The sequence below is a fragment of the Passer montanus genome, unplaced genomic scaffold (assembly GCF_014805655.1).
Source record: "Passer montanus isolate IOZ18808 unplaced genomic scaffold, ASM1480565v1 scaffold27, whole genome shotgun sequence".
Taxonomy (NCBI): domain Eukaryota; kingdom Metazoa; phylum Chordata; class Aves; order Passeriformes; family Passeridae; genus Passer; species Passer montanus.
Window position 1 is genome coordinate 4,407,537 of NW_024367372.1, and position 23,875 is coordinate 4,431,411.

Below are 23,875 nucleotides of genomic sequence, written 5' to 3' on the forward strand. Positions count from 1 at the left end.
GGGACCCTGTGCAGAGAGCAGTGCCACAGCCCCTGAAACCCAGAGTGCTGGAGTGTTCTCCACACCCTTAGTTTTACTTTCTGTACTCTGCAGCTGCTGCTTCTCAGTGCTGCTTGTGCCACCAAAGCTGGTACTTGATTTTAAATGAGCTGGAACTCATCTGGCAAGCAGGCAGAGGTCAAAAATCCCCAGTCTGCCTGTGAAACTCTGCTCAAGGATGGACAGTCCCTGCTCCAGCACCAGGGTAGGACAGGGCAGGGTAGAGGAATGACAGAAATTCCAGCAAAACTCATTACTGGGGCCAGGTGCTCACTGCAGCATTGCTGAATAACCTGGTCAGAATAACCTGAACCTCACTGCAGGTCTCTCCCCATGGCTGGAGTACACTCCTCTCCATCCCAGCTTTTGTTGTTGCTACTGTCCCAAGATGCTGTTGAGCCTCAGGACCAGACAGGCACAATGGGAGATTGCACAGGAGCAAGTTTTGGGTCAGGTGGTTACAGGGAGAGTGAAACAAAGTTGAAAGGAAGGAGAAATCAGTCCCCAGAAATCAAAGCAGCTGTCCTAATGCAGAGATCAGTATATTTCACTCCTTGCTGCCTGCCCATCCTTCTGCTCCCCTGTGCTGGCTGCCCACAATGCCCCTGGGAGGGGCAAGAACATCACCATCACAGAGGGCAAACAGCACTCAGTGGATGCTTGACCTTCCCAGCACTGAGTTATAAGTGGGCATCAAAGCCAAAAACACTGTTCTGCTTAGGGAGCCAGCAGAGCCACCTCCTTAAGCCCTTCAGGGACATCCAGCACCTCCCAGAATTTCTCTGTTGTACAACTGCATCTCTCCTCACTGCTTAAAAGTTGTGACCTGCAACACAAGGGACTTTCCCCAGTATGAGCACTCAGACCCAGGACTTTGCATCTGGACAGGGAGCTCAGTGCTGAGCACAAAGCAGTGATGCTGTGTGTGCAGGCCCCAAGGTGGATGGCTGCCCCCCACACGCTTCCTGCAGCCCTCCAAGCAGCCAAGCAGCAATGGCACCATCCCCAGAAAGTCATTAAGTGCATGGGAAAATTATTCTGTGGTAATTGTATTACATGCCATGGCCTCAAACAGAGAGAAGGGAGAAGTAAAGGTGTGCCAAACTGGCTCCAAACCCTCAGTGCTGAAGCCACCCACTCTGGGATCTGGGCTGTACACAGGCACACAATGTTTGCCAGTCTCCTTGGCACAGTGCAGCACTGCTGAAGGTTTGAACATGAACTTAGCTTAAATAAATGAGGAGAAATGGCCTGGCAAGGGACAGCCCCTCTAGCTGTTTTCTATCTCATGGCTTCCCTTAAAACAGGCAGCCCCTAGCATCAACCAGAAAAAATCCCCATGTGATATTTCCTTTAATTTAAGAAAAAGATAGTCTTGGGTGCAACAGCACCATCTATACTGCCAGAAGCAATCTCTGGTGGCAGAGGAGCTGTGTGTGCTGCTGGGAGAGGCACGGCCTCATTTCAGGACTGGTCAGGAGCTGAAGCTGAATACACAGTCAGGCTGTGGAGTTAAATCCCTCTTTGGAGCTCCACACCAACTCAGCAAGAGGAACTCCCCCAGCTTACAGGCCTCCAGCAGCCACACAGTCACCTTACCCTCGGGGCAACAAGGCAGGAGCAGTCACTGGACAGGGTCACATTTGATCTCAGAGCTACCTGGAAGCCACACCCCAGCTCACTTTTTATCCTGTAGTGTGAAGCAGGGGAACAAGAGCTTCCTGTTAGGGGTGTCCACAAGGAGCGAGATCTCTGCGGATGCAGGGGTGTGAGCAACCAGGTTTGCTTCTCAGCCCTGAGCCCAGGCCAAGCTGCACATGGAACCAGCCCACTCCATCCAACCCTGTGCATGGCTGGGATTTCTTTTTATCCTCAGAAAACTGAGTGTCTTTCACCAGCCATCACTACCTACCCCAGGGACACCTGCTAAAGGGGCCACAGCTGGGAAAATCCAAGTAATCTCTGCAAAGCTTCTGTGTTGGCACAAAGCAGCCATGGAGTGTGCACAGCAGTGTCTGCAGAGAGCTCCCACCTCTGCTCACACAGCCACGCTGCCAAAACACAGCTGCAACCAAACCAGCTGTGCCCAGACATTGCTTAACCCAAGGTGCAGCCTGCGGGGTGGAAGTCGGTTCCTGAGGTCTCTTCTGTGTTTGCCAGCCCAGCCAGTGGGAATTCCGTTCCTGGCTTGGGCCATTCCCCATTCTTGTGAGCATGCAGAACACACCAGAGCACATGCTGAGGTCCAGTGCTCACTGCCAAAAACCCTTGAAGGAACAAGAGATCTGAGAGGGCTCAGCTTCCCCAGGTGCCACATTTGTCAAGGGGCGGGTAGGGAAGATACTTGGTTTTCACCTGTTTTGGCCAAACAACAAGCCAGACACATTACTCAACAGGAACAGCCTCCAGGGCTCAATACAGGCGTGCAGGAAGGAGCCACACAACTGACTCAGGGAATAACTGGCTTTGGGGAAGGTTGGGGGAAATCACCTATTTCACCACTTATTTTGATCACTGAATATTTCCCCATTCTTTAGACAATTCCAGGGCTTGGTCACATTGAAGCAAACAAGGAGCAGGATACACAGGACTGAACATTTTGAAAACCTCTGACTTCTTACCAGACAGCAAGCAAACCCAAGATTTGAAACTCTGGAAAATTTCCCAAAAACTTTTTAAAAAACCCCTGCAATTCTTCCAAAAGATGGCCCTCGCAGCAGGTCCAGGCTCTGGCAGTGCTCCTGTCAGCCAGCACCCTCTGTAGCCCAGGAGCTCCTCACCCTGCTCTTCCTGGCTGTTTGGAGCTCCCAGAGCTGGCACTCTGCTCCTGTCAGCTTAAGTACCAGATGGTCCACTGGGAGAAAGCACCCCATGAAGATGACAGTCACCTTCTGGGACCTGGCATGAAGGAGAAACCTTCTATAAAGGCTCACTGGAGCCAGGAAGGGCACCACGTGCCATTTCAGTTATGATTCTTTGCTGGGGGAGGAGGAGTAGGGAGGTGAGAATTAGTGTTTCCCTTCACGTTTAAAGCAATTTGTTTCCTCTCTGCTTATCCTGCTGCTCTGTAATGATGGAAGTGACACATCTGAGCAGCAAGCTCCCCAATTTGGGAGGAGGAGACTCCTCTCCAGAGGACCCTGCTGGAAGGTAACCCACTTCATTAAGGCGAGGAAGCTCACCACCCCTTCACGCTCCACAGCAGAGATATGAAGAGCTCCAGGCAGTGCAGCCTCAAGTGCCAACGCTGGGAGTGCGAGTGGAAAGGCTGATGAGCAGGACAGCTGGCACACGGAGCATCCAGAGTGACACAGTGACTGCTCCCAGCAGCAAAGGGAATATCCCCCCTGCACGAGGTGAGGATGGCACTCCTTAGCCACCCTCCCCTTTCACCATGCCCACCTGCCTGCAATTGCCATTTCTCTGGCATCCCCACTTTATCAGAAGGCACTCGGCTGCCCAGCACTTTCAGAGAGCCTGTTCCAAACACCGGTATGGGCTGGCCAGGTCCTTCTCACATTCCAGGCCAGCAACGCGGTGGGGCTTTTGCCAAGACACTGCGGTCTTGTGTCTGAGCACAGGCAGGACATTCCTGCATTGCTAAACCCAGTACTGCCCCTGCAGCGATGGGAAGGAAGGGAAACGGCAATTTCAGTAAAAGAGGGGTGGGAAGGACAATAGGAAAGAAACAACAGTGTGGTGCTCGGTAGAAGTTACATGCTTCATACAAAACCCCAGGGGATCAGGGTTTTCATCCCTAGGCTGAACCTGAAACGTGGTGGAAATATTATTGCTCCACACATTCCAGAACTGTCTGGTGTTTTTACAGACTGCATCATGTTCTGTGACTTCGAGCACACACTTTGCACGCGGTTCTGAGCTGAGAAGAGTCACTAATGACAAAAGAGGAGAAAAAATAAGAAATCTAAATCTTTAGACATTTAAGCGATGCTTCAACTATCCTTTCCCATACCTCTTTGGGAAAGCGGTGTACCACAAATGCATAAAAAGCCATTCCATTTATTTCTACTCTGTTTGCATGAGGGCTCTCAACTCTGATGTTAGGATGAACACCATCACCTGGTTTATTCCAGCAGAGTTAGCACATGGAAAACAGGACTCTGACAGAAGTTATGGGAAGTGGAGAGGATGGGAAATGCCACAGTAAGGCTCTGTTGGGTGTGTGAGCACAAAGCACAGAACAGCCATGCAGTGGGGCTCATAGAGGAGCAAGGATGCACCCTGGCCATCTGCAAGTCAACAGCAGTCATTCAAATTCAACACACCAGGTTTTTTTAAAAAATATTATTTCCTACTTATTTATTTTTCCTTTAATAACACAGTTTAGCATTTCAGAGTTCAGCATTCTACACTCTTACACACTGTCCTTGTTTATTAGCATTTAAAACACAAAAAGACATAGCAAGACCTCCAAACACAAATAAATACAAAAACACAATATACAGTAAACTGAAATACAACATATAATAATGCTATTGGGAAATTAAGACATGTTGCTAATTCATTTTTTTATTATTATTTTAACAACATGGTTATTGCTGAGCAATAAATTATACATTTTAAAATTGTTTTTCCCCCCCTAAAAGAAAAGGACGAGAACCACTGGTTACCAGATCACTTGCACTGTATCCTTACAGCTATTGATAATTAAGACAGGCAGAATATACACAATCAAATGAGGCTGGCCTTCTTTGGTCTTTGTTTTTGATCATAAAACTGAACACAAGTGTACCGTTCACTGAAGAGTATGAGATTAAAGAAATGGATACACAAGTTTCAAACACATTAATTTGTACATTATTCTCAATCACTGATGTCTTTTCCATAGATAGTTCTCACAGAATTTCTTGGAAACAAATGTCAGCTTTAGTTTTCCCGATTTTTATGTTGTTCCATGCATCTTAAAGGTTATCCTACTTGTCTAAGAGAAATGGACCTACATTTAGCCCATCATCTCCTAATGGGGTATTTTTCACAGCTCTTTAGTCACTACTAATTCATTGGAGTTTTATACCATGTAGAAAAAATCCTGAACTTCCCCATTTTTTTTCTATAAAACTGAAAAAAAAAAAAAGTATTAACCAAACAACAGCGATAAGAAAAACAAAATAGGTGGATTACACGATGCATCAGCAACGATGGAAGCTTGTACCTTCCCATTCCACAAGTACAGATTACACAACTCTCTGCCAGTGATGCAGGTCATAGTTGGAAGATGTGTCCTTTCAGGTGCGAGCTATATTCAAATACCAAGCTCGGAACACTATGCAAGAAATGACCTTTACGAATGGTAATGCTGGTTTATCTCAGTAACCCTTAGACAGAGTCAAATTTTATCACTACGCATCGCACTGCCAGCAATGGAGCGTGTGAACACCGGCATTGCTAAGAAGTTAAAAAGTCCTTGCAGAACTGGCAACCAAATTAAAAGCTTAGTTCCAAAGGACCAAAAACACAAACACCACATAGAGACAACAAACCCTTCCCTGAATGGGTAGGTTAGTAAGCCACAGAGTCGGGATCCAGATTTGAATTCCACATCAAGTCTGGGATGTTTGAATCCAGGGTTTTGGTTCAGGTGCTTCTCTGTGAAATTCAGAACTGATTTGAACCTAAGGAACTAATCCTAACTTGGAGGGGAAATAATGAAAAAACACAGCCTAGTATCTACACTGACATCATGAAATGGAAGACAGAAGCTGCAGTCTTGACCATATATTAGAAGAGAAACAGGAATAGTCAGATCCCTTTTGTATTTTATAACTCTAGTCTTCTAAATCTTAAGAGGATGTCCCTGAATCAGCAATCCAAAGTTTTCCACAACCTTCCTATCTGGTGCTTCTCTGCAAAGGCCTGGATTAAGAGGCAAGAAAGAACAATTAAGCCCTCCAGATTTTGGTTTACAGAAAAAGGGAGAAAGCCCCACAAGGAAGAAATGGTCAGTGACACTGACTGGTAGAACAAAGATGAACCCACTTCACTGTACAATGGTATTTGCCCTCCTTAGTTAAGAGGGGCATCAAACAAGACTGGTTTTGTTGGACAATTCTGAACAGACAGAGCAGGACACAGGTTTGCTGCTGTTACTGACACTGACATGCTGTGCTGGCCTTCACTCCGTGCGTCTGGGCCACCACGCGTGTAACAACCCCAAATCATGACAGCTTGTATGTTTAATTCTAGCCCTTACTGTCCTGATGTGGGTCTTCAGGGTATGTCAACTTATTTTCCAGTTCTTCTAAGGGATAAATATATTAAAAGAGTAAAACCTCGTGATTCAGAGATAACGCTAGGGAACTGGAACCTCTCATTCAGTCCCGGCTCCAGGAGATTCCTTTTGTGACTGTGGGAAAATCACATCTCATCCTTGATTTCCTTGTTCCAAAAAAGAGAAATAGCACTTGCTATACACTGTACACAGTATTAAAAACTGAGATTAAACTGCCAAATCAATTACTTTTATTGCAGTAGCTTTGACTTCTAGGTCAACCAGAATATCAAGGTATTGACTGAACAGGACAGGAATTCCAGGGAAGAGGTCCAGATGCTTTTTATAATTTTTTTTCCTAATTAGAGGAAATAATTTGCAATCAAAAAGTTGCCCATCGCTATAGTTGTTTAAAATACAGGAATCTCCAAATTATCACAACATGAGGAAGAACATGTGTCCTAAATTACAATTCAGAGTCTTCAGAAAAGCTAAATGAAGTGTTTGCTACATACAGGTCTTCAAACCTGAAAGATACGAATCAGTTTGCCCTTAGCCAAGATCCTCCTTTAGCAGCAAGTTATATTTGCACCAATTGATCAAGTATAACTTGGAGGAAAGGGTTTTGTTTCATCACTTCTACATAAAGAAAAGACTTTGCATATTTATGTGCATGCATGTCTGTGTGTATATGTATGTACCTACACACATACAAGTAATTTACAGAGCAAAATCTAAGAGATTAGGTATGCAACCCAGGAATTTCCCCCCTCGCCTATCTGTATATTTGCATAGTTAAATCATATCAAAGGCATCAATACTGCAGTCATGTTTTTCACTCTTCTGCAGTGCAGGCAACTTTCCTTGTCACTCCCTACACGCTTCTCAGTCTTGGACCAAAGAGCACCAGTGTTTTAAAAACTGAACAAAACATCAACAGATACCCTGCACTGTTGGTGAAATGCCTATCCCAGGTGATGGAATACAAATACAAATAGGTGGTAGCTTTTAAACTCCAGCTCAGCAAGCCATAATCATGGCAAGCTGAGGAAACAGAAGCGATACAACCACAGCCTAACATTCATGGGTTCAGCACTTAAATCCCAGCTAACACAAATCTCTATTACCTTTGCATTTGAGAAATTCACCAGGCACAGAAACAGGCACATATCTTCATCTTTCCTTTTCCAAGTAGAAAACACCACAAGAAAAGGAAATAAGCTGCATTTCATTTTTTTCTATGTTTTTAAAAAACTAACGTGTTTTTCCCATCAAAAGTATGCCACCCACCATTCCCTTTTCCTATTGCACATTCTCTTTGTGAAGAACATCATTTACAGTACAAGGCTGAAATCAACATTGCATATTGTAAGTCAGCAGTTGAAGGTGTACCGTGTAGACAGTAACTGAAACAAGACCCCAGTTAATTAGCTCAGAGAAGCAATGCAGACATGGTCATGCATCATAATTGCAGGTTGGTCTTCAAACACCCAAATAGTTTCATCCTGCTTAGGATTCAAGACTTTCTAGGTAACAGGTGCACTCACTCTGTGCTGAAGAGTGTACACAAAGGGCAACATCCAGATTGTCACACACTGGAATCTCCCTAGAGGAAGCTGGAAACAGAAGAGGTTTGTACGTAACTTGGAGCGTCACCGTGAAGAAAGAACACCAGCAAGAGACTTCAGCTGTGTGCTGCTAAGAATTACTACTAAGTAGAGGACAACGTGGTTCCACTGAACGAGCTCTGTTCAAAGTAATGCAAATACTCTGGGACCCCCTGGCAATAGTGGCAGCCCCCAGGAGCTTGCCAGGATTCAAGAGTATACGTAGGGGCAGGGTTTTGTCCCAGAAATCACTTTAAACAGACAGTCCCTAGAAAACTTCGGATATCTCAGTCAGGAACAAAGAGAAAAAGGATAAAGGGCATTTCAGCGATGAGAGAAACAGTTAAATAACTTAAAAGTGTTGAGTAAAGCACCAGGTATCTTTTCCTTTCAACTTAGAGAATATACAGTGGCCTTGTTTTCACAAAATGCTACATACTCCTTGCTGGAAAGCAGAGGAAACCGATTTCTATGTACACAGTAAGAACTCTACAGAGATGGCCTGTGAGTTCTGTGGAGAAAGGGGTGTTACAGTCAAGGCTTCAGGTATTCCACAGCAGGCGGTGTCTACATTTGTGTAGCAAGATCCTGGATTTCACAGTACGCAGGGTTGGCAAACTGGAAATTCTCTGGCAGCTTCATGTAGTTTTAAAAAATAAGTGCAGTAGGCCTCCATTTTATTAACTGTGATAAAAAGCACATATGCAAAAATATTTTTATATCGATAGCACATTACTGCATTATAAAAGCTGCCCAAGTGAAGCTGAAGATTCTGGCAGCTGGTGCTTTTGGCACTTGGGAGATGTGGAAAGCAGCATAGAGATCTGTGAAATACAACAGTGACTGATGTTTCTGCTACAGTGATCGGCATTTAGATAGTTAGCAGTGTTCATATTTAAACTTCTCTGTGAAGTTTCTGAGTCAATATCCCACCAAGACGAGATATTCAGATCTCTTAAAGCTACTAGTTTAGGCTGTGTGCAGACTCAGGAAGACTTCCCTATTGGTTTTCACATTCACATGTTTCAAAGTCCTCAATCACCAAAGGCTGGAAATTATTTTTTTTCCTCCTCTTTTAAAGAGCTTGGATTTAGAAGCACAATTCTGTCACAGAAGTTGGAAACTGTAGTCACAAATCTGCAGAATATGCCGGGCCCTGCTTATACTCAAAATCTCCTCCAAGTCCCAGATTGAAACAGGATATAAACTGTTTTGAGATGGCCAAACGGTTTCATTTAATTTTACAAGACATGCATTAGCAATGGGAGGAGAGTCCTTTGGACATTTCCACTTGGGAATCCTGTTTTCAGTAAAATTCTGTGATGCACAAACACAAAAGCTCAGCTGCCTACATTCACAATTATTAAAATGACACAAGTTGAGCGAACCTTCGCCCTAAAGCGTAAGTGATGGGTTTACTTATGCAGCCTGCATAAAACTGCAAGTGCCATACAATTATATCTAGAGATATAGATGCAGGTATATCTGTAGATATTTATGTCTTGTGCAGAACATCCTCCTTCTGTGCTAGAAATTAAATGCTAGCACGTGCCTCCATATTTGAGCTTGCACCTGTTGACAGCCACGTACCATAGAGGGAGTAAAGTACCCGGACAATGGAAGGCAAGAAAAGGAAGACAAGTTGCTGCTGACAGTCAGGACAATCAGCAGCAGGCAGTATTCTAGCAGGTGCCTGGAAAACCCATGAAGACCACTTAGCATGCATTGTATATCCATAAATACTTCTTGCAGGCACTGTGTGTGAAGGCACAGCCAAAAAAGACAACGGCAAAGACAAGCTGAAATACAAAGGCATGAATTCAACTGCACCTTAGACAAAAATTGTGACTATGCCTCAAAAAAGCAGAAAACGGATACAGCCTGACACTAAAGGCTGAGATGCAATAGGTTTTTCAAGCCCACGAAGGCTGAAAACACAGTGGTGCAAGCCTGCTCTGCTTAAGCAGGATTTTAAAGAGCACCACAGTCAGGCTGTGTCTCTGGACTTGCTTGTCACAGGCTATTAAATAGAAGCAGATGAACACAGCAGGTTGCAATCAGCATGTTTCAGGGCTAGCAAACGCTTTTCACTACAGTTGAGGCTGTTACAAGAAAGAAGCCCATGCATTCCCCATTAGGATGCTTGTCTGCTATGAGAAGCTGCCACGAGCATCCATATTCACAGCCCCAGAGTTCTCAGATGGATTAGTTTCAAGTGATGCCACCTTACAGCCACAGGCATTAGAGGAAAAATGTTGCCTGCCTTTGCAGTGGCCATGGAGACTGTCTAGTCCAAGCTCCATAGGAGCACTGAGCATAACGTTTTGGCACCTCAACAGGATGGATTCCACCATGGCCAAGTCATAGAAGCTGCAGAAGCCAAAGCAGAGGGCTTTGGCCTCTGTTTCGTACATTGCAAGGTACCTAAGGGCTCTGAAGACAAGGCTAAACATTATGCCTGAAGTCCAATTAAACTACCATTTCAGATATCAGAATTAATCTGAATAAAAAGCTATGGTTTATAAGCAGCACAGCACATCTAAGGCACATGTATGCATGCAAGCCACCATCACTGTATTAAGACATTGCTGGTTTGTCTTGAAGCAATGGCTGCTAGTACAGAACAAACATAGAGGCTTTTTTCAGCACTAATCCTCCTCCCCAATACTGAAAATACTATATACTGCTGACAGCATAATGTGCAACATATATAGCTTGATTGGAAAGCATGGGGCAGAACTTTAAAAAATGTACAGGATTCCGTTTAGAACTCCAAAGTTCAACAAATGCCCTATTTTAGGGTGAAAACAATTATAAATCTGATAATGATGCACAGCATCCATGAGTGATTTTTCCTTAATTTTGAAATAGTGTCATTAACTACGACATATATTGTAGGTTTACATTTCTAAAGAGAAATAACAGAATTGAATAGTTTTTTTTTCCTATCACAAGTGATAACCAGTGTTTGATATCTTCTATTTTTTCTTCCAAGAAATATCAGTCTATCAACAGTTTTAAAATAAAATGTTTTCTGTAACAATAGAACTTTAAATAAAAATATGATTTTGATTCAGATACTTTTGAGAAGACATGGATACTTTTCCAAGATCTTCTGACAAAGTAATTATTAAAACAGAGACCAGATGAGGCCTTAAAAAGACAATATACTATATTTCAGACAAGATTGCACCTCAGTTTTTCAAAGAATATCATAATTGCAACATTACTTCATCTTCTTTTAACATGCTGACAATTTCCAGCTAGCCCACATGTGAAGGGTTTTTCTTGTATTCTAGCTTAAAAGAAATAAAAGTCAGTAATTGATTCAGCACATACTGTATATGTCTTTTCACCTCCAATTGACTAGATCATTAATAAGTTAAAAAAAATCCTCTCTGACCATAACCACTATCCTGACGAGGGATAAGTGATTCGTCAGAGCTCAAGTGTTGCTAGTTCTATTAAAAAATATACCATGGTATGATTTCTTAATGTGTTGCTACTTTCGCAATTGGACCCTATGCAGTTATGCCTTCAAACTCTTCCATCTGTTCCACAAGGTGGTTCTGTGAGCTTTAGGACCTCTGATTGAAGACAAACTGATACAAAACCCCCAAACGGAGTTGCCTTCTGTTTAATCCGCCTCCCCCAGTGTATGTCAGGGGTCTGGTAGATCCGATGTATCCACTATGACTTTAATAAAAATAGTATCATCTTTAATATACGTTCCATTCTCTAGAACAGTTTGAGCCACAAAGACAGGGCAGCCAGATGCAATGTTCATTTCTCCAGTTGGCTTCTTGAAACTGCTGCTGTTCGGATCTGGCTTGAAAGCATCTCCCAAGTGGCGTCGAGACGGTCCCTGATCCATGAGCATGAGAGTCACTTTCTGTTTGAAGGGCCAAGGAAGCAAAGCATCGTATTCTCCACGCATGATGACAAAAAACAGAGACAAGTGCGTCCCCTTTCCCATGCCATCCCCGTTCAGGTAAACTCTGGCACACATCTTGTAGCCAAAGTATCCAGTATAAAAGGGCTGGCTGTACAGGGACAGAGTCTTCCCCATGACTGCTTCTTGCTTCCGACGTTTATAGTCTCGGATTTTCCAGATCAACACCCCATTGTAACTGGCAGTTTCCAGGACCTGGAAGCGCAGGTCCATGTCAGCCAGCCGGATGTCGTGAACGCTCAGCATCTGGTCGTGCCTGCTCAGCTGGGTCTCCAGCAGGCCTGCCAGAAACAGAAAGGATGGGGGTGAGAAACTGCTGCTTACTAAAGGCTGTAATAATAATAATTTCATACCAGTGCTAGTACTGGGTATGAAAACACTTCCCTCCCTGAGAACCAAAGTGCATTTGGCCACTGATGAAGCAATTTCTACAGGCTCTAATTTGCTGGCCGATGTCTAGGTTAGCTGGGATTTTTACAAATGTGGGTGTTAATTGTACATGCAGTAAAAGTCAAATATTCAAATCATCTAACAGATTTTTTTCCTGGCTACTGAACAGTATAACTAGAGGCTTCCAGTTTTTGAAAGGAGACTTGGTAGCATTATCTGCAGATTGCTATTTAGCAGGTAAGACCTTAGAAGTTACACATCCTATGTAATCCCTCTGAAATTCAGAAGCATTCTTGATCACTCAAAACATTCTTTTTAGACACTATTTGTCTCAGAAGCAAGTGCTGTTACAATGCAAAGTTCTGCATTAAAAAACAAAAAATTTCAAGCTTAGATCTGTATTATATGGTCATTTATTTAGCTTGGAGTGAGAGCTATGTCTTCTGTGTCCCCTTTCCCTTTCATGTTACTCTTTTGTTTTGTTACTGGCAAAATTGACCAACACACAATACTGAGAAGCAGATGAATTCATAAGGCAGGGTTTATCTTACACAAATCTATTTAAATGTTCTTTGTCACAATCATTTAAATGCTTGCATGTGATCTACACTGTCCTGCTGAATTCCAGTCTTTATTCAGAAGCATAACAGCCTTATTCTTAAGCAGATCTCCGTTTTCTTAGGATCAAATACACCTGTCTAATAGAATCAGGATGGGTGGTTTCAGGTGGATAACCATACTGATCCATTCACAGGGGAGAAGAGTAGTAAAAAATGTCAATATACCACGACTATATTTAAAGAAGCTGCTGAAAGCTATTAGCTATCAAAGATCAATTGAGAAACTGTTTATAATGAGCTAACAATGCAGTCAAGACAAGAGTCAATAAAACAAAAGAGAAGACAATAATTAGGCCTAAGAAAAAGCATGGAAGCAATGCCACACCATCAACACATGAAATACACTATCTCCTACTCAAAAATCAGAAGAATCAGCATTACTGATGTTTCCATATAAAAGTCACAATGGGAGTGCCACTCAAGGGACACTGTTTTCCTCTCAACAGCACCTCAGCCCATTGTGCTCACACTCACTTGTATTCCGAGCTCCTTGCCCTGCAGTTTTATCAACACTTTCCAGCTCAGTCACTCTGTTCTGGAGGGATTCCACGCTGCTCTTCATGCTGTCAGCCTCCTCCCAGTTCTGTCGGAAGGGACGGATTTCTTTGTCCAGTTCTTTGAGTTTCTCTGCTTGACTGTCTATCACTCGCTTTATAAAATAAGAGCACACAAGTTAAAATAACACAAGGACATTAATTTACGTAAATTAAGCAAAGATTATATGTTGGTAATAAGAATGAATTCCAATATAAACAATTTTTGCTTTTGTCTAGTATTTAATAACACAAACCTTGAAAATTTAAAGGAATAGCCCAGGTATTTATGAAACACTTAAAAAATCTTTAGTGCTGCATATCAGAATTAGCAATAGCCTTGTTTTAAAAAAGGGACTTGTTAGTGTGTACCTATTTTCTAAGGCAGTTTGATTTTTGAGGTTTTTTTAAACTTCAATGTAAGAACAATTTTCTGGATGTCTCTATATTGGTATTATGGGCTGATACCTGTTGGGTTTCATGTGACAGCACTTAAGCAACAAAATATGGGCACAGCTTCCTGTGGTGTGGATCAAATGGCTGTGTTTATATTGGTTTACAGAAAAATAACTTATGCCTCCAGGAAAACATCATTATTCTTGCACACATGGAATATGAGTACACACATGTGCAAGCTCCCAGCTCACATAAATCAGTCATCAAAGCCTAAGTTATTATGTGCCCACAACCATATCAGAAGCCCTCAAGAATGTAAATGACCACTTCTGTCCCCTTAAGTACCTTTAAAATTCCCACTCTTACTTCCTAAACTGAACAACCCATGCATTTTGAAGGTATTTTCTGTTGAGTCTTTCTAAGAAGAAAACAAAAAAATAGCCCAGCTGGTTTTGGAAAGGCATGAAATATAACACTCAAGAAAGAAACAGACAAAAAGGCCAGTATTCTCTCAAAGAGGGACATTGCAAGCACCTTAGTATATTAAAATATAAAGAACATATTTCCCATCTACCTCAAATCCAATGCAAGAAATACACAGCACTTCACATTATCACAGCTAATTTGGACTAGCAGGAATTTTAGCCAGAACCCTATAATCAGTTGTGAAGTTCAAATGATAACAAAAATATCTGAGAGAAGAAACTACTTTTGCTACCACCTACAGTTAAATTCCAAAGCTAACTTTATAGCTTTATAGTTTATCATCATATAGAGCCAACAAACGTAAAAATGATTTTTCATTTCTTCACAAAAATAAAGTGGCAGTTGAGTACAAAACAAGAAAATAAATTTCTTTTGCATTTGCCTTCTGGTTGGCCATGTGGGATTCAGTGTTCCCCACTGATGGGGAAAACCCTTCTGCCCTTTGAGCGGTTTGCTTTTAATCACCTGGTTTCAGTTGTACTGAAAGTCTGTAACCATTAATTGAAGGTTGTCAATTTGATGAGCCAGCTAGCAACATCAAGTTCTAGGAGTCTTATTTTTTGGCTCAAAACAACTGAGCAATCTAACATATTTCAGGATTAACTATTTATTTCTATGTTCATGTTTTAAGACAAGTTATGTAACTCTCACTTCCAGAATTAGGGCTTTGTGAAGGAAAGCTGTGCACTGAATCATAAATGCCAGGGGTATGGGCCCAGTAAATATATGAAGCAGCTTGCCTGGACTTATGAAACACCACCTACCAACACAGTCACACCCTCCCACCTGGGCTGATGGTAATCAGACAGTAGAGCAGGGAAGGGCTGTTAGCCATATAAATAAGGAAACATACCACAGCATGGCCTGACTGCATGTTGGGAGAGCAGAACCAAAGGATTTGGTCACTAGTTCACAGTTAACATGCAAATGTAACTTAAAATATGCCCAAGTCTGATATTTTTCCTTTACTCATACCACACATGAACTTTCCAAGGCAAGAACAGTAACGTGGCCGGGGTTTGCACAATGCTCACAGCTTGCACCTCTTTGGATTAACACAGCATCAAACAAAATAAATGATCACATTTTTATATGAAAGGGGAAGTGCTAAACATGCAGAACAATTCTAAGCTATTCTTCTTGGGAGAAGTCTACCCAAAGCTGTTACTAGGGGCTCAATTCTCTCCATCAATCCGTGCAACATTCTACTTTTGTACACGTATAACCAATTCTGGTTTAGCTGCTTCTGTTTCACACTGGCAAATGTGTACCATTTTTATCTACTGTACCTTGATATAAGAATTCAAGAGATATAAAATAATCAGAAATAAGACTTCTATTTAATTTTTAAAAAGCAATGGGATCTCTGTCTTTTTACCCTACAGGGAGTCAACCTCCCTCCTGCTGGGAGATACTGATGTACTAAATCTGAATTAAATGCAGCAGTGGAGATTTTCACTCTAATTATTCCATTAGAAAGCACACGGATGTCTCACACTGTACTCATAAATTTTCAAGTAGATATCAATTTTCTGCATGCACTTTTCATTCTAGCAACTGACCTCTCTGGATCATTAATTCCGAGTTATGTGCTTGGCAAACCATTGTGAGCTCCTTTTGATGTTGATTTTCATACAGGGTTCTGTTTAGCATTTCTACTAACTTCCAGAATTTTAGCTATACTTACTAAAAGAATTTCAGAAAATGGCAGAAGGAACTGAAGAGCTGTAATGACCTTTCCATTGCAACTGATAGGTCGAAACTGAAAAGCTGAAGAACAGACTAGAAAAGGTACTGCTTGACTTGGAAAAGAAATCACGTGTCCTTCTCCTCTGAGGAAAGGTATTACTCATCAAATCATTTTATGTTCATGAGGCCACCGTTTCTTTTGTCCCTCAGTACCTCACGTCTCCACCCTGCTTACAATGGGCTTACTCACATGCTTCCATTTCCATATGAAAGACTGGACACTGCAGGTGAAAGTTCCTCTCCATATGACAGCAGCCAAAAAAAGTATCACACACCCTTGGTAAAAACACTTTCCTTAAAGACCAATATATAGAAAACTCATCTGAAAACAAGAGGCTCCTACCAGTGCCCAGACTCCCTTGATGCATTTACACTGTGTCAGATGCCTCACAGTGCAGATGATGCTGTGATGCTGCTGCCACTCCCCAGCCAAAAAGGTCACCTGACAACCAATACTGGAACTGTACCAGACATCAGGAGCATTGGTAGGTCTTGGGGGACTAAGCAAATACCCCTTGCTCAGACCTGGACTGGTTAGTGCAGTATCTCTGGCTCCCAGGCAACCACAGCTGCTCCACACAACCCAGGGGAAGAATGGCTCACAAAAGGTAACTAATTCCTTCTACTCCTTGTGGGCAACAGAAAGAGACTGATCATGTTGTCCAGGAAAAAACAAATTGAGGCATGTTTCCAGGATACCCTTAACAATCAGACTGAACCAGGAAATTCTGCTAAGTGGAAGGAAACAGGTTGAAATAGCATTGAAATACAGTTCGGCTTAAAATAACTAAATTGAAATAGCTGGCAAGAGGAAGTAAAGAGCAGGAGGGGGAAAAAAAAAAGAAAAAAAAAAGAGCAGAACATTTTCTCCAGTACTTATTACCACCACAAAGCCACTTGTTGGAATTTGCTGCTTTGTAGTGGTTTGGGGTTTTCTTTTTTCCTAAACCAATCACTCGAAAATTGATTTTGCTAACACTTACAGCTCGAGGAAAAAGATATTGCAATCTGTCATTTAAGACAATAATGAAAAACTCTGCTCTATGTTTTTTCCATTTCCACTCTCACTGCTGGCCATTGAGACAGCATGTGTAAGAACTCCAGGCTTACAAATTAACTTACCTCCTGGTAGATTCAATCAGCAATATCAGTACATACAAGGATTAGCTCCCCAGTGTCAGAATGCAATATTGCAGGCAGGCAGCCATATCCCAGACTATCATCAGACAAGTAACAATGACTAAGGCTGAGCTGGTTACTAAGTGGGCAGGTCATGGAAAGAAATTACTGCTATAAGGAAAAATGTTGCAGTTGCCAAACTTGAAGGTATCCTTACAAACCATCATCAAGGGTCTCCAGGCTCTGATCCCCTGAATGTGCCACCCTTCGAATTTTAGCCACACACCAGTTTGGATGCCTTTATCTTTCTTGAGTTATCAACATTTGCAGTTTATAAGTGAAGTGAATAGTAAGTGAAAAAGATAATTTTATTTACATTCCTTTAAGGTGGATGCTACAACAAGTATCTGATATTCTAGCAGCAGACATACTAGATTAATGTGTACATGATATCTCCACAATTCCTTGCTAAATATCTCCTGAAGTTTCCCTTATTGTGGTTAGTATCATGCAAGCTAATACAAATTCCCAGCACCCACATTCCAAGTCAGCTCTGAATACAGAGCAAGGAATTTCAGCTTGGGCTAACCACCATGCTAGGGCACCCTGAGGATTTCTAGTTTCATGCTGGCTTGTGACCAGCATTCAAAACACAGAACATGAAACTCAGACCTATCAGCAAAGGAATAACTAGATAAATTTTCCTCAGAAGAACAGAAATTTGGATTTTTAAAAAGTGTATTCAAATGCATTATGCTATGTTTGAATTAAATCCACACCAGACTAATCTCACTCACAATTTGCATTTTTTTTTATACCAGCAAGTAGAAAAGGAAGCTATGTAATACTCGACAACTTTAAGGTGCTAATCTTGTCCTTCAGTGGGACTTCCTTAAGCAGTTTTTTTAAGTAAAAAAAGATTATTCTTCCTATAGGATTTGTATTTTGTTTCCAATCTTTTCCCTTTTTAAACTTTTTTTGTTTGTTTTAACATAGGCTAGGCAATTGCAGTATTTTAGTGAAGTATCTTACCCCACTGAACACAACAAACCACATAAATTATCAGAATGGCTCTCTAATAATGTAAAAGAGTTTTAGTGAAGTATCTTACCCCATTGAACACAACAAACCACATAAAAAATTATCAGAATGGCTCTCTAATAATGTAAAAGATCTCCCCCCCATTTTAATTAGACCACCTCACTTCACAAGTGTAAAGGCACAGAACAGAGGCTACTACCATTTCTGCTTTAATGGGGAGAGTCCATATTTCTTACCTGTAAATGAAGTATTTTAGATTCATTATTCCGCAGCATTTCCTTCTGTCTTTCAATTTCTATTTCAAAGCTACAAATCTGATTATGTAAAGTTTGTATACTCTTGTTCTTTTCCAAACTTTCATTCTGGAGCAAGGCCACCTGGAAAAAATTCTACAATTACTCCTGCCAAAGTTTATTAAAATATCTATGTTAGTTTAAAACTATCTTAAACACACAAAAGGGATAAGATCCTAATAAAAATCTCTCTCCACGTATTGCAAATAAATAAATAAAACCCAACTTTCTGATAGCTAATTTTGCACTTGCACTGTATGGTATTGGTACAACTTTGGCTAAAGAAAGTGCAGATGGGACACAAAACCAGCAAAGAATTTGTGTCTAAATGTAACATTTTCTTTATTCACTTGTTTAATGGCTTGGTTTCCTGGTTTCCACCAGCTGACTTGGGAGTTGCTTGGAGTTTGGAAGAAACAACCTAATTCACTCTGAATTGGTGTTAAGAACTTGAGCCCTGCACCGAAGTGACACCAGAGACAAGCTGAGCTGGTTGGATCAGGGAACACTAATCTTCTTCACCTACTCCAATCTGTCCTGATCTATAGCAAATTTAAGGAAAAACATCTGCATGGGACTGACTTAAAGAATGTGATGGCAATGAAAACTCTTGAAATGAATGAATATAGAAAGGATCCATGCATTTGAAGGACAATCCAATGGTGCCTAATAGTAGAAAAGACCAAAGAACTACAGGCTGTGAATTACATTCTCTCTCTGTACTGACATTTTATGAATTTATTCATTAGTGACTCATTCTGTTTTTAAAACACGAGTCTTGTTAAAAGAATATCGTATTATATATCTCCTTGGGGATGAAAGTAATACAGTAAATATTTTCTGTCACACTGCTTAGTGCTTGTTCATTAATGTGGTTTGGAGAAGGGGGCTGCTTGGTGGTGGTGCATTGCTTTTTTGAGAAATGTAGTTTTCCCCCAGGCAAGATCATTCAGCAGCAAAAATGCAGAAAACAAACACTTGGCACAAGATTATGTTTGGACATGCCCTAACTATTCCACAGATAGATCTTCAAACGGATATGACACAGCACCACTTCAGACCCAAAAAAATCTTGATAGATGTTTCACATCATGACCAATTACTTGGAAGTTTCATGTTCTCAAAAAAAAAAAAAAAAATCTACTCCTGGCCTCTATTACAGGTGCTAGTTTGAGGTTAAGCCATTTTCACCCTCTGATGTGGGTGCCACTGCAGAATTCCATCCCCCTAACTGCCCTCTAATCAGACACCAACACCAAATCCCTTATGTGTCACTGCATTCCTAGCAGAACCCAGCCTGTTTGAAAAGGTAATTCATCTCAAATCTCTAAACCAGCCTAAACTAGACAAAGGACTGTCAAAGTCCACAGGCATTCAGCAAGTTCTTTAGATGGGGCCCAAAAATACGGAGATACCATAACATATATGTGGGTATCTACTTTTCAATATAGTACAGCACAGCGTGTGCATATACACACATTCTGCACTTTATACATGGAAAAAAAGAAACTCAACAGAAATGAGACAAAGCTAAGTTTGTCAGTGCAGAGAGAGAAGCAATACTGAGGCTGAAGGAATACATGCCTAGGTACTAGAAAAAATTTTCAAGAACAATTTTAAATTTAAGCCAGTACCTCTGCCTTCCAGATATTTAAGATCTGCTGGGTGGACGCTTAATTTTTTTGCATCCTTCATTTCCTTAGTGAATCAGAGTTCTTTAGTTTAAGTGTGATCTTCACATTTCCTTTTTCTCACTGTTTCCTCCCCAGGCCTCCCAATCACAAGGCAGTTATGCTCTGGGTCACTAAGCATCGCATTTCCATTTTTGTACAAGTTATAAAACGTGGGCCTATCTTGTACTGAGATTTTCCACACAGCTTTACAGAATACAAGAAAAGTAGAATTATGTCCTGTGGTCCTTAATCATACAGAACTGTCATTGCTAAGTCAGCAATTGTAGTTTGGCTGTGATTTGTGAATTAAAAAAAAATAAATTAATGCTAAATAGTTTCCCAACTATAGTTTCAGCATAAGTCTTTGGAACTTCAGTTTAAAAAAGGGTTTAAAAGAGAAACACAGCATCTAATTAGAAATTGCATCCTTTACTTAGTTGGCATGTTTGAAATATTCCTAGGAAAAAGCATGCTCTTATTCAGCAATTTTGCAAGTTAAGCTGTTGCATATTGTTGTTTACTAAAGAAGAATGGAAAAAACCATATGCCACAAGAAACTGTAGTCAAACAGGTTCCATATTTAACTCTCATAGTAAAAAAGAAAAAACAGTTTATACCAGTTTTCTGTAAGAATGTAATGAAGCTACAAAATTACGTTCAACTGATTATTTCCAACATTAAAAAACTGTGGGAGTTCAGTCTGCAATTCTACACCATCACAGGGGAAAAAAGCACTGAATTTTAATTCCCTGCACAAAGTTTTGATTCAAGATTTTACATCTGACCTTCTCTTACTACTCTTTACCACCAGCACCATTCAATACCAAACTCCTAACTTAGGACAAGCTTTGCAGCTCTGAAGACTTCCAGTCTGCCTACTCCACATGCACTGCTACAGTGTGGTGAGTGGGAGAAGAGAACTTCTCCTTTCCCCTCCAGACGTACCACACAGAGAGCCCCAAATGAAATCTTGACCCTATACAAACTAAGAAGACTTCCACTGGCTTCAGCAGGGCTGAGATTTCTGAGATACCCATCAGCCAAGGTGACTGTGCACCGTTGTTCTTCAGTGCATTGATTAATTTTTTCCTCAAAGAAGAGCACAGCAGTGAAGTTACAAATCATTTTGTTACCCTTCCCTAGAATAAAGTCACTGACATATGACATGTGGTTAGCTATTCTGGTAACTTGGCACTGGCTTGGGATTTCCAGTGATTCAACTCTTTATTATGAATAGGAAGAAGTCTATAAAGCAGGAAGTAAAAAGAACAAAAATGGACATATGATGATAAGCAGTTATGTCCTAAATGAAAGTTGAAACAAAAGTCAAGCATAAAACAGTAGTGAAGTGTATCATCTCTAAGGTCTGTAAGAGACAAACATAGAACCACTGGGCATTTTTTAAATGACAAAGTACCTCTCAGGACACTGAGAAAAGGCAGAACATGATCTATTCTGCAAGTCACAGGGAACGTGGGTTTTTTCCTATGATGTAAAATAAATTGTGCAGTTTTCATCAGACTAATGCAAAACGAACTAAGGATATGAATCTGTATCTCTCACAACCAAAAGATGTAAAGTTCCTATATTGACAAAGTTTCAGATGCAAAAGCAAAGTTGAGTAATGTTATGGATCGTCAAACTAAGAACTACCTACACATATAGAAAAAATTCTATCTAAAAGAATCTGTATTAGAACTCTGCCAGGTTCAATGGCTTCCTTAAGAGGCTTCAAGTTCAAAACCAAGCAGTTCAGGAACAAACACACTGGGGGCAAAAATCATATTACACTGTTCCAGTGAATGTCTGCTTTAAAACTACAATTCCTGCAGCTGCATGACCTTGCTGGAGACCCAGGCAGAAGAGATCTCTGTAGGCCAAGAAGGGAATGTGCTTTCCAGACAGAGTTTGCTTGTGATCTGCTCTGAGATGACAGAAATCATATCCTAATTGCCACTGAGCTTACACTGGAATTGCTACTTGTGAACTCATTTCAGAAAAGTCTGAAGGGGGCTTCTCACTCTTGAGCCTGCATTTGTAGAATACTTTGGTAATTCTGGGATCTTCTTTCCCCTAAAAATACAGAAACATCAGTTTGATGTCTATGTAAGACTTTTTCAAAAGGATTTAAAAAACCAGTAATCTCTTCTAAAGTTTTACATTTTTTAAATTAAAGGCTTGAATTTTATTCACAGAACATGTGGTTTGCTCATTCAAGCTTATTGACAAGATCACAGCTGATACAACTCCCAGCATCTCCCAAATCCCAAACAGTTTAAAACCTGGAGTCCCAAGGAAACACTGCAACATGAACTTCATGCTGGTCTAGCACTAAAGCAGACATCATCATGCCCATGAGTCACAATATATTTAATTTAATTAATCTGTGCAGGTCTTTAAGTTTGGAGAGCAAGAACAAAAATAAATAATATAAATAACCAGTTTATTACACACTGCTGAAGTTATGTCAGGAAAAATTATGAGGTAGTAAAGATAAAGCTCATTGTGCTGCCATGGCTTTCTGAACTCTGTTCTGTAATAAGGCAGCTCAGAGAGGAAATATAATACTATACTGTTTATTTATCTGAAGAAAGTGTTTTAATTAAGTTATCAATGAGGAAAATTGTCCATGGAATTGCGAAGCCAAGTTTCTCACAGCATTTTTTTATATAACAAAGGTACAAAGATATGCTAACTGGCTTGATAGCATTTGAAGCCTATTAGTGCTTTAGCTGTAATGCTGAACAGCTGTAAAACAGGAAAAAAGCGCTTCTTCCAGTACTTTTGTATGATTTAAAGAAGTCAATGAAAATTAGAAGTGAGTAGAAGATATACCTTATTTTCTAGAGCATTGCTCCACTCTTTCAATAAGTTAACATGCTGCACTGCTGAGCTGGCTTCATGTGCTTTAATTTGTTGGTTTGTTCCCTGTGACAACAAAGAATTTATACATTTTAGCCAATTCCACTTCTTTTAAACCTACAAAGAAAGAGTATATAAAGACATCGAACCAACACTACATATTTTGGTTCACAGGTGCTTGTTGCAGAACTGTAGAGAGGAGGGAAATCTACTTGGAATTTGCAAAAATCAGGAATACATTTAATATAGCAAGTGTTTTATACAACTGCTATGTATCTCCATCCAGTGTGCTTGATAACTCAGAAACAATAAAGATGAACAAGATTTACAAAATGAGTTGTATTTTAGAGTCTTTTGTGTAGCTTAGAACTAAACAAAGCACAATAAAACCCTTGAGTCATATAAAATCTGAAACTTCCAATTCCACTAACTGTAATTTAAAACTTCCGTTCTATTTCATTAACAGCTTCATAAGCATTACATTTTCCTTCAGCTGAATATTAAAGACAAATATTTAAGATAAATTTATCACTGGAAACTGCCAGCTTTACAAACTACACCGAGAATTATTACAATGCCTATTTTGTCATGTTTAGATGTTACCATGATTGTTCCATGATATTCAGATATGCTGCCTCTGCACAACCTATAAGTGCTGTTACAAATAATCACTGTATAGTTTACAGAACACACATAGATTATATACAGAGTACATAAGATGCAGACCACATTACTTACTTCATTTGTATTGTGTTGCTTACACCTACTTCAGTAAGTGCTTTGCAATGCAGAGAATATTAGCTTTGATGGTAGATAGTGCTGCAAAGCAACTGAAAGGGTTTCAATGATCCTCAAGGTATGTACTCTATATAAAGTACTAAAATAT

At 40.7% G+C, this 23,875-nt stretch overlaps 1 protein-coding gene across 13 annotated transcripts in view; it reads right to left on the bottom strand.

Moving 5' to 3' along the window:
• Positions 1–4,329: 4,329 nt before the first annotated feature.
• Positions 4,330–23,875, bottom strand: part of TRAF3 (TNF receptor associated factor 3) — a 69,452-nt gene continuing 49,906 nt past the window's right edge. For 10 of the 13 annotated variants that reach the window (XM_039712549.1, XM_039712548.1, XM_039712546.1 and 7 more), the window contains 4 exons: positions 22,963–23,055; positions 18,398–18,538; positions 13,312–13,486; positions 4,330–12,108 (listed from right to left, as the gene is read on the bottom strand). In XM_039712549.1, coding sequence (XP_039568483.1) covers positions 11,537–12,108; positions 13,312–13,486; positions 18,398–18,538; positions 22,963–23,055 — 981 coding nt within the window. In that variant the 3' untranslated portion in view covers positions 4,330–11,536. The remainder of the gene's footprint in view (positions 12,109–13,311; positions 13,487–18,397; positions 18,539–22,962; positions 23,056–23,875) is intronic. The other 3 variants (XM_039712552.1, XM_039712551.1, XM_039712553.1) reach the window with 2 other exon arrangements.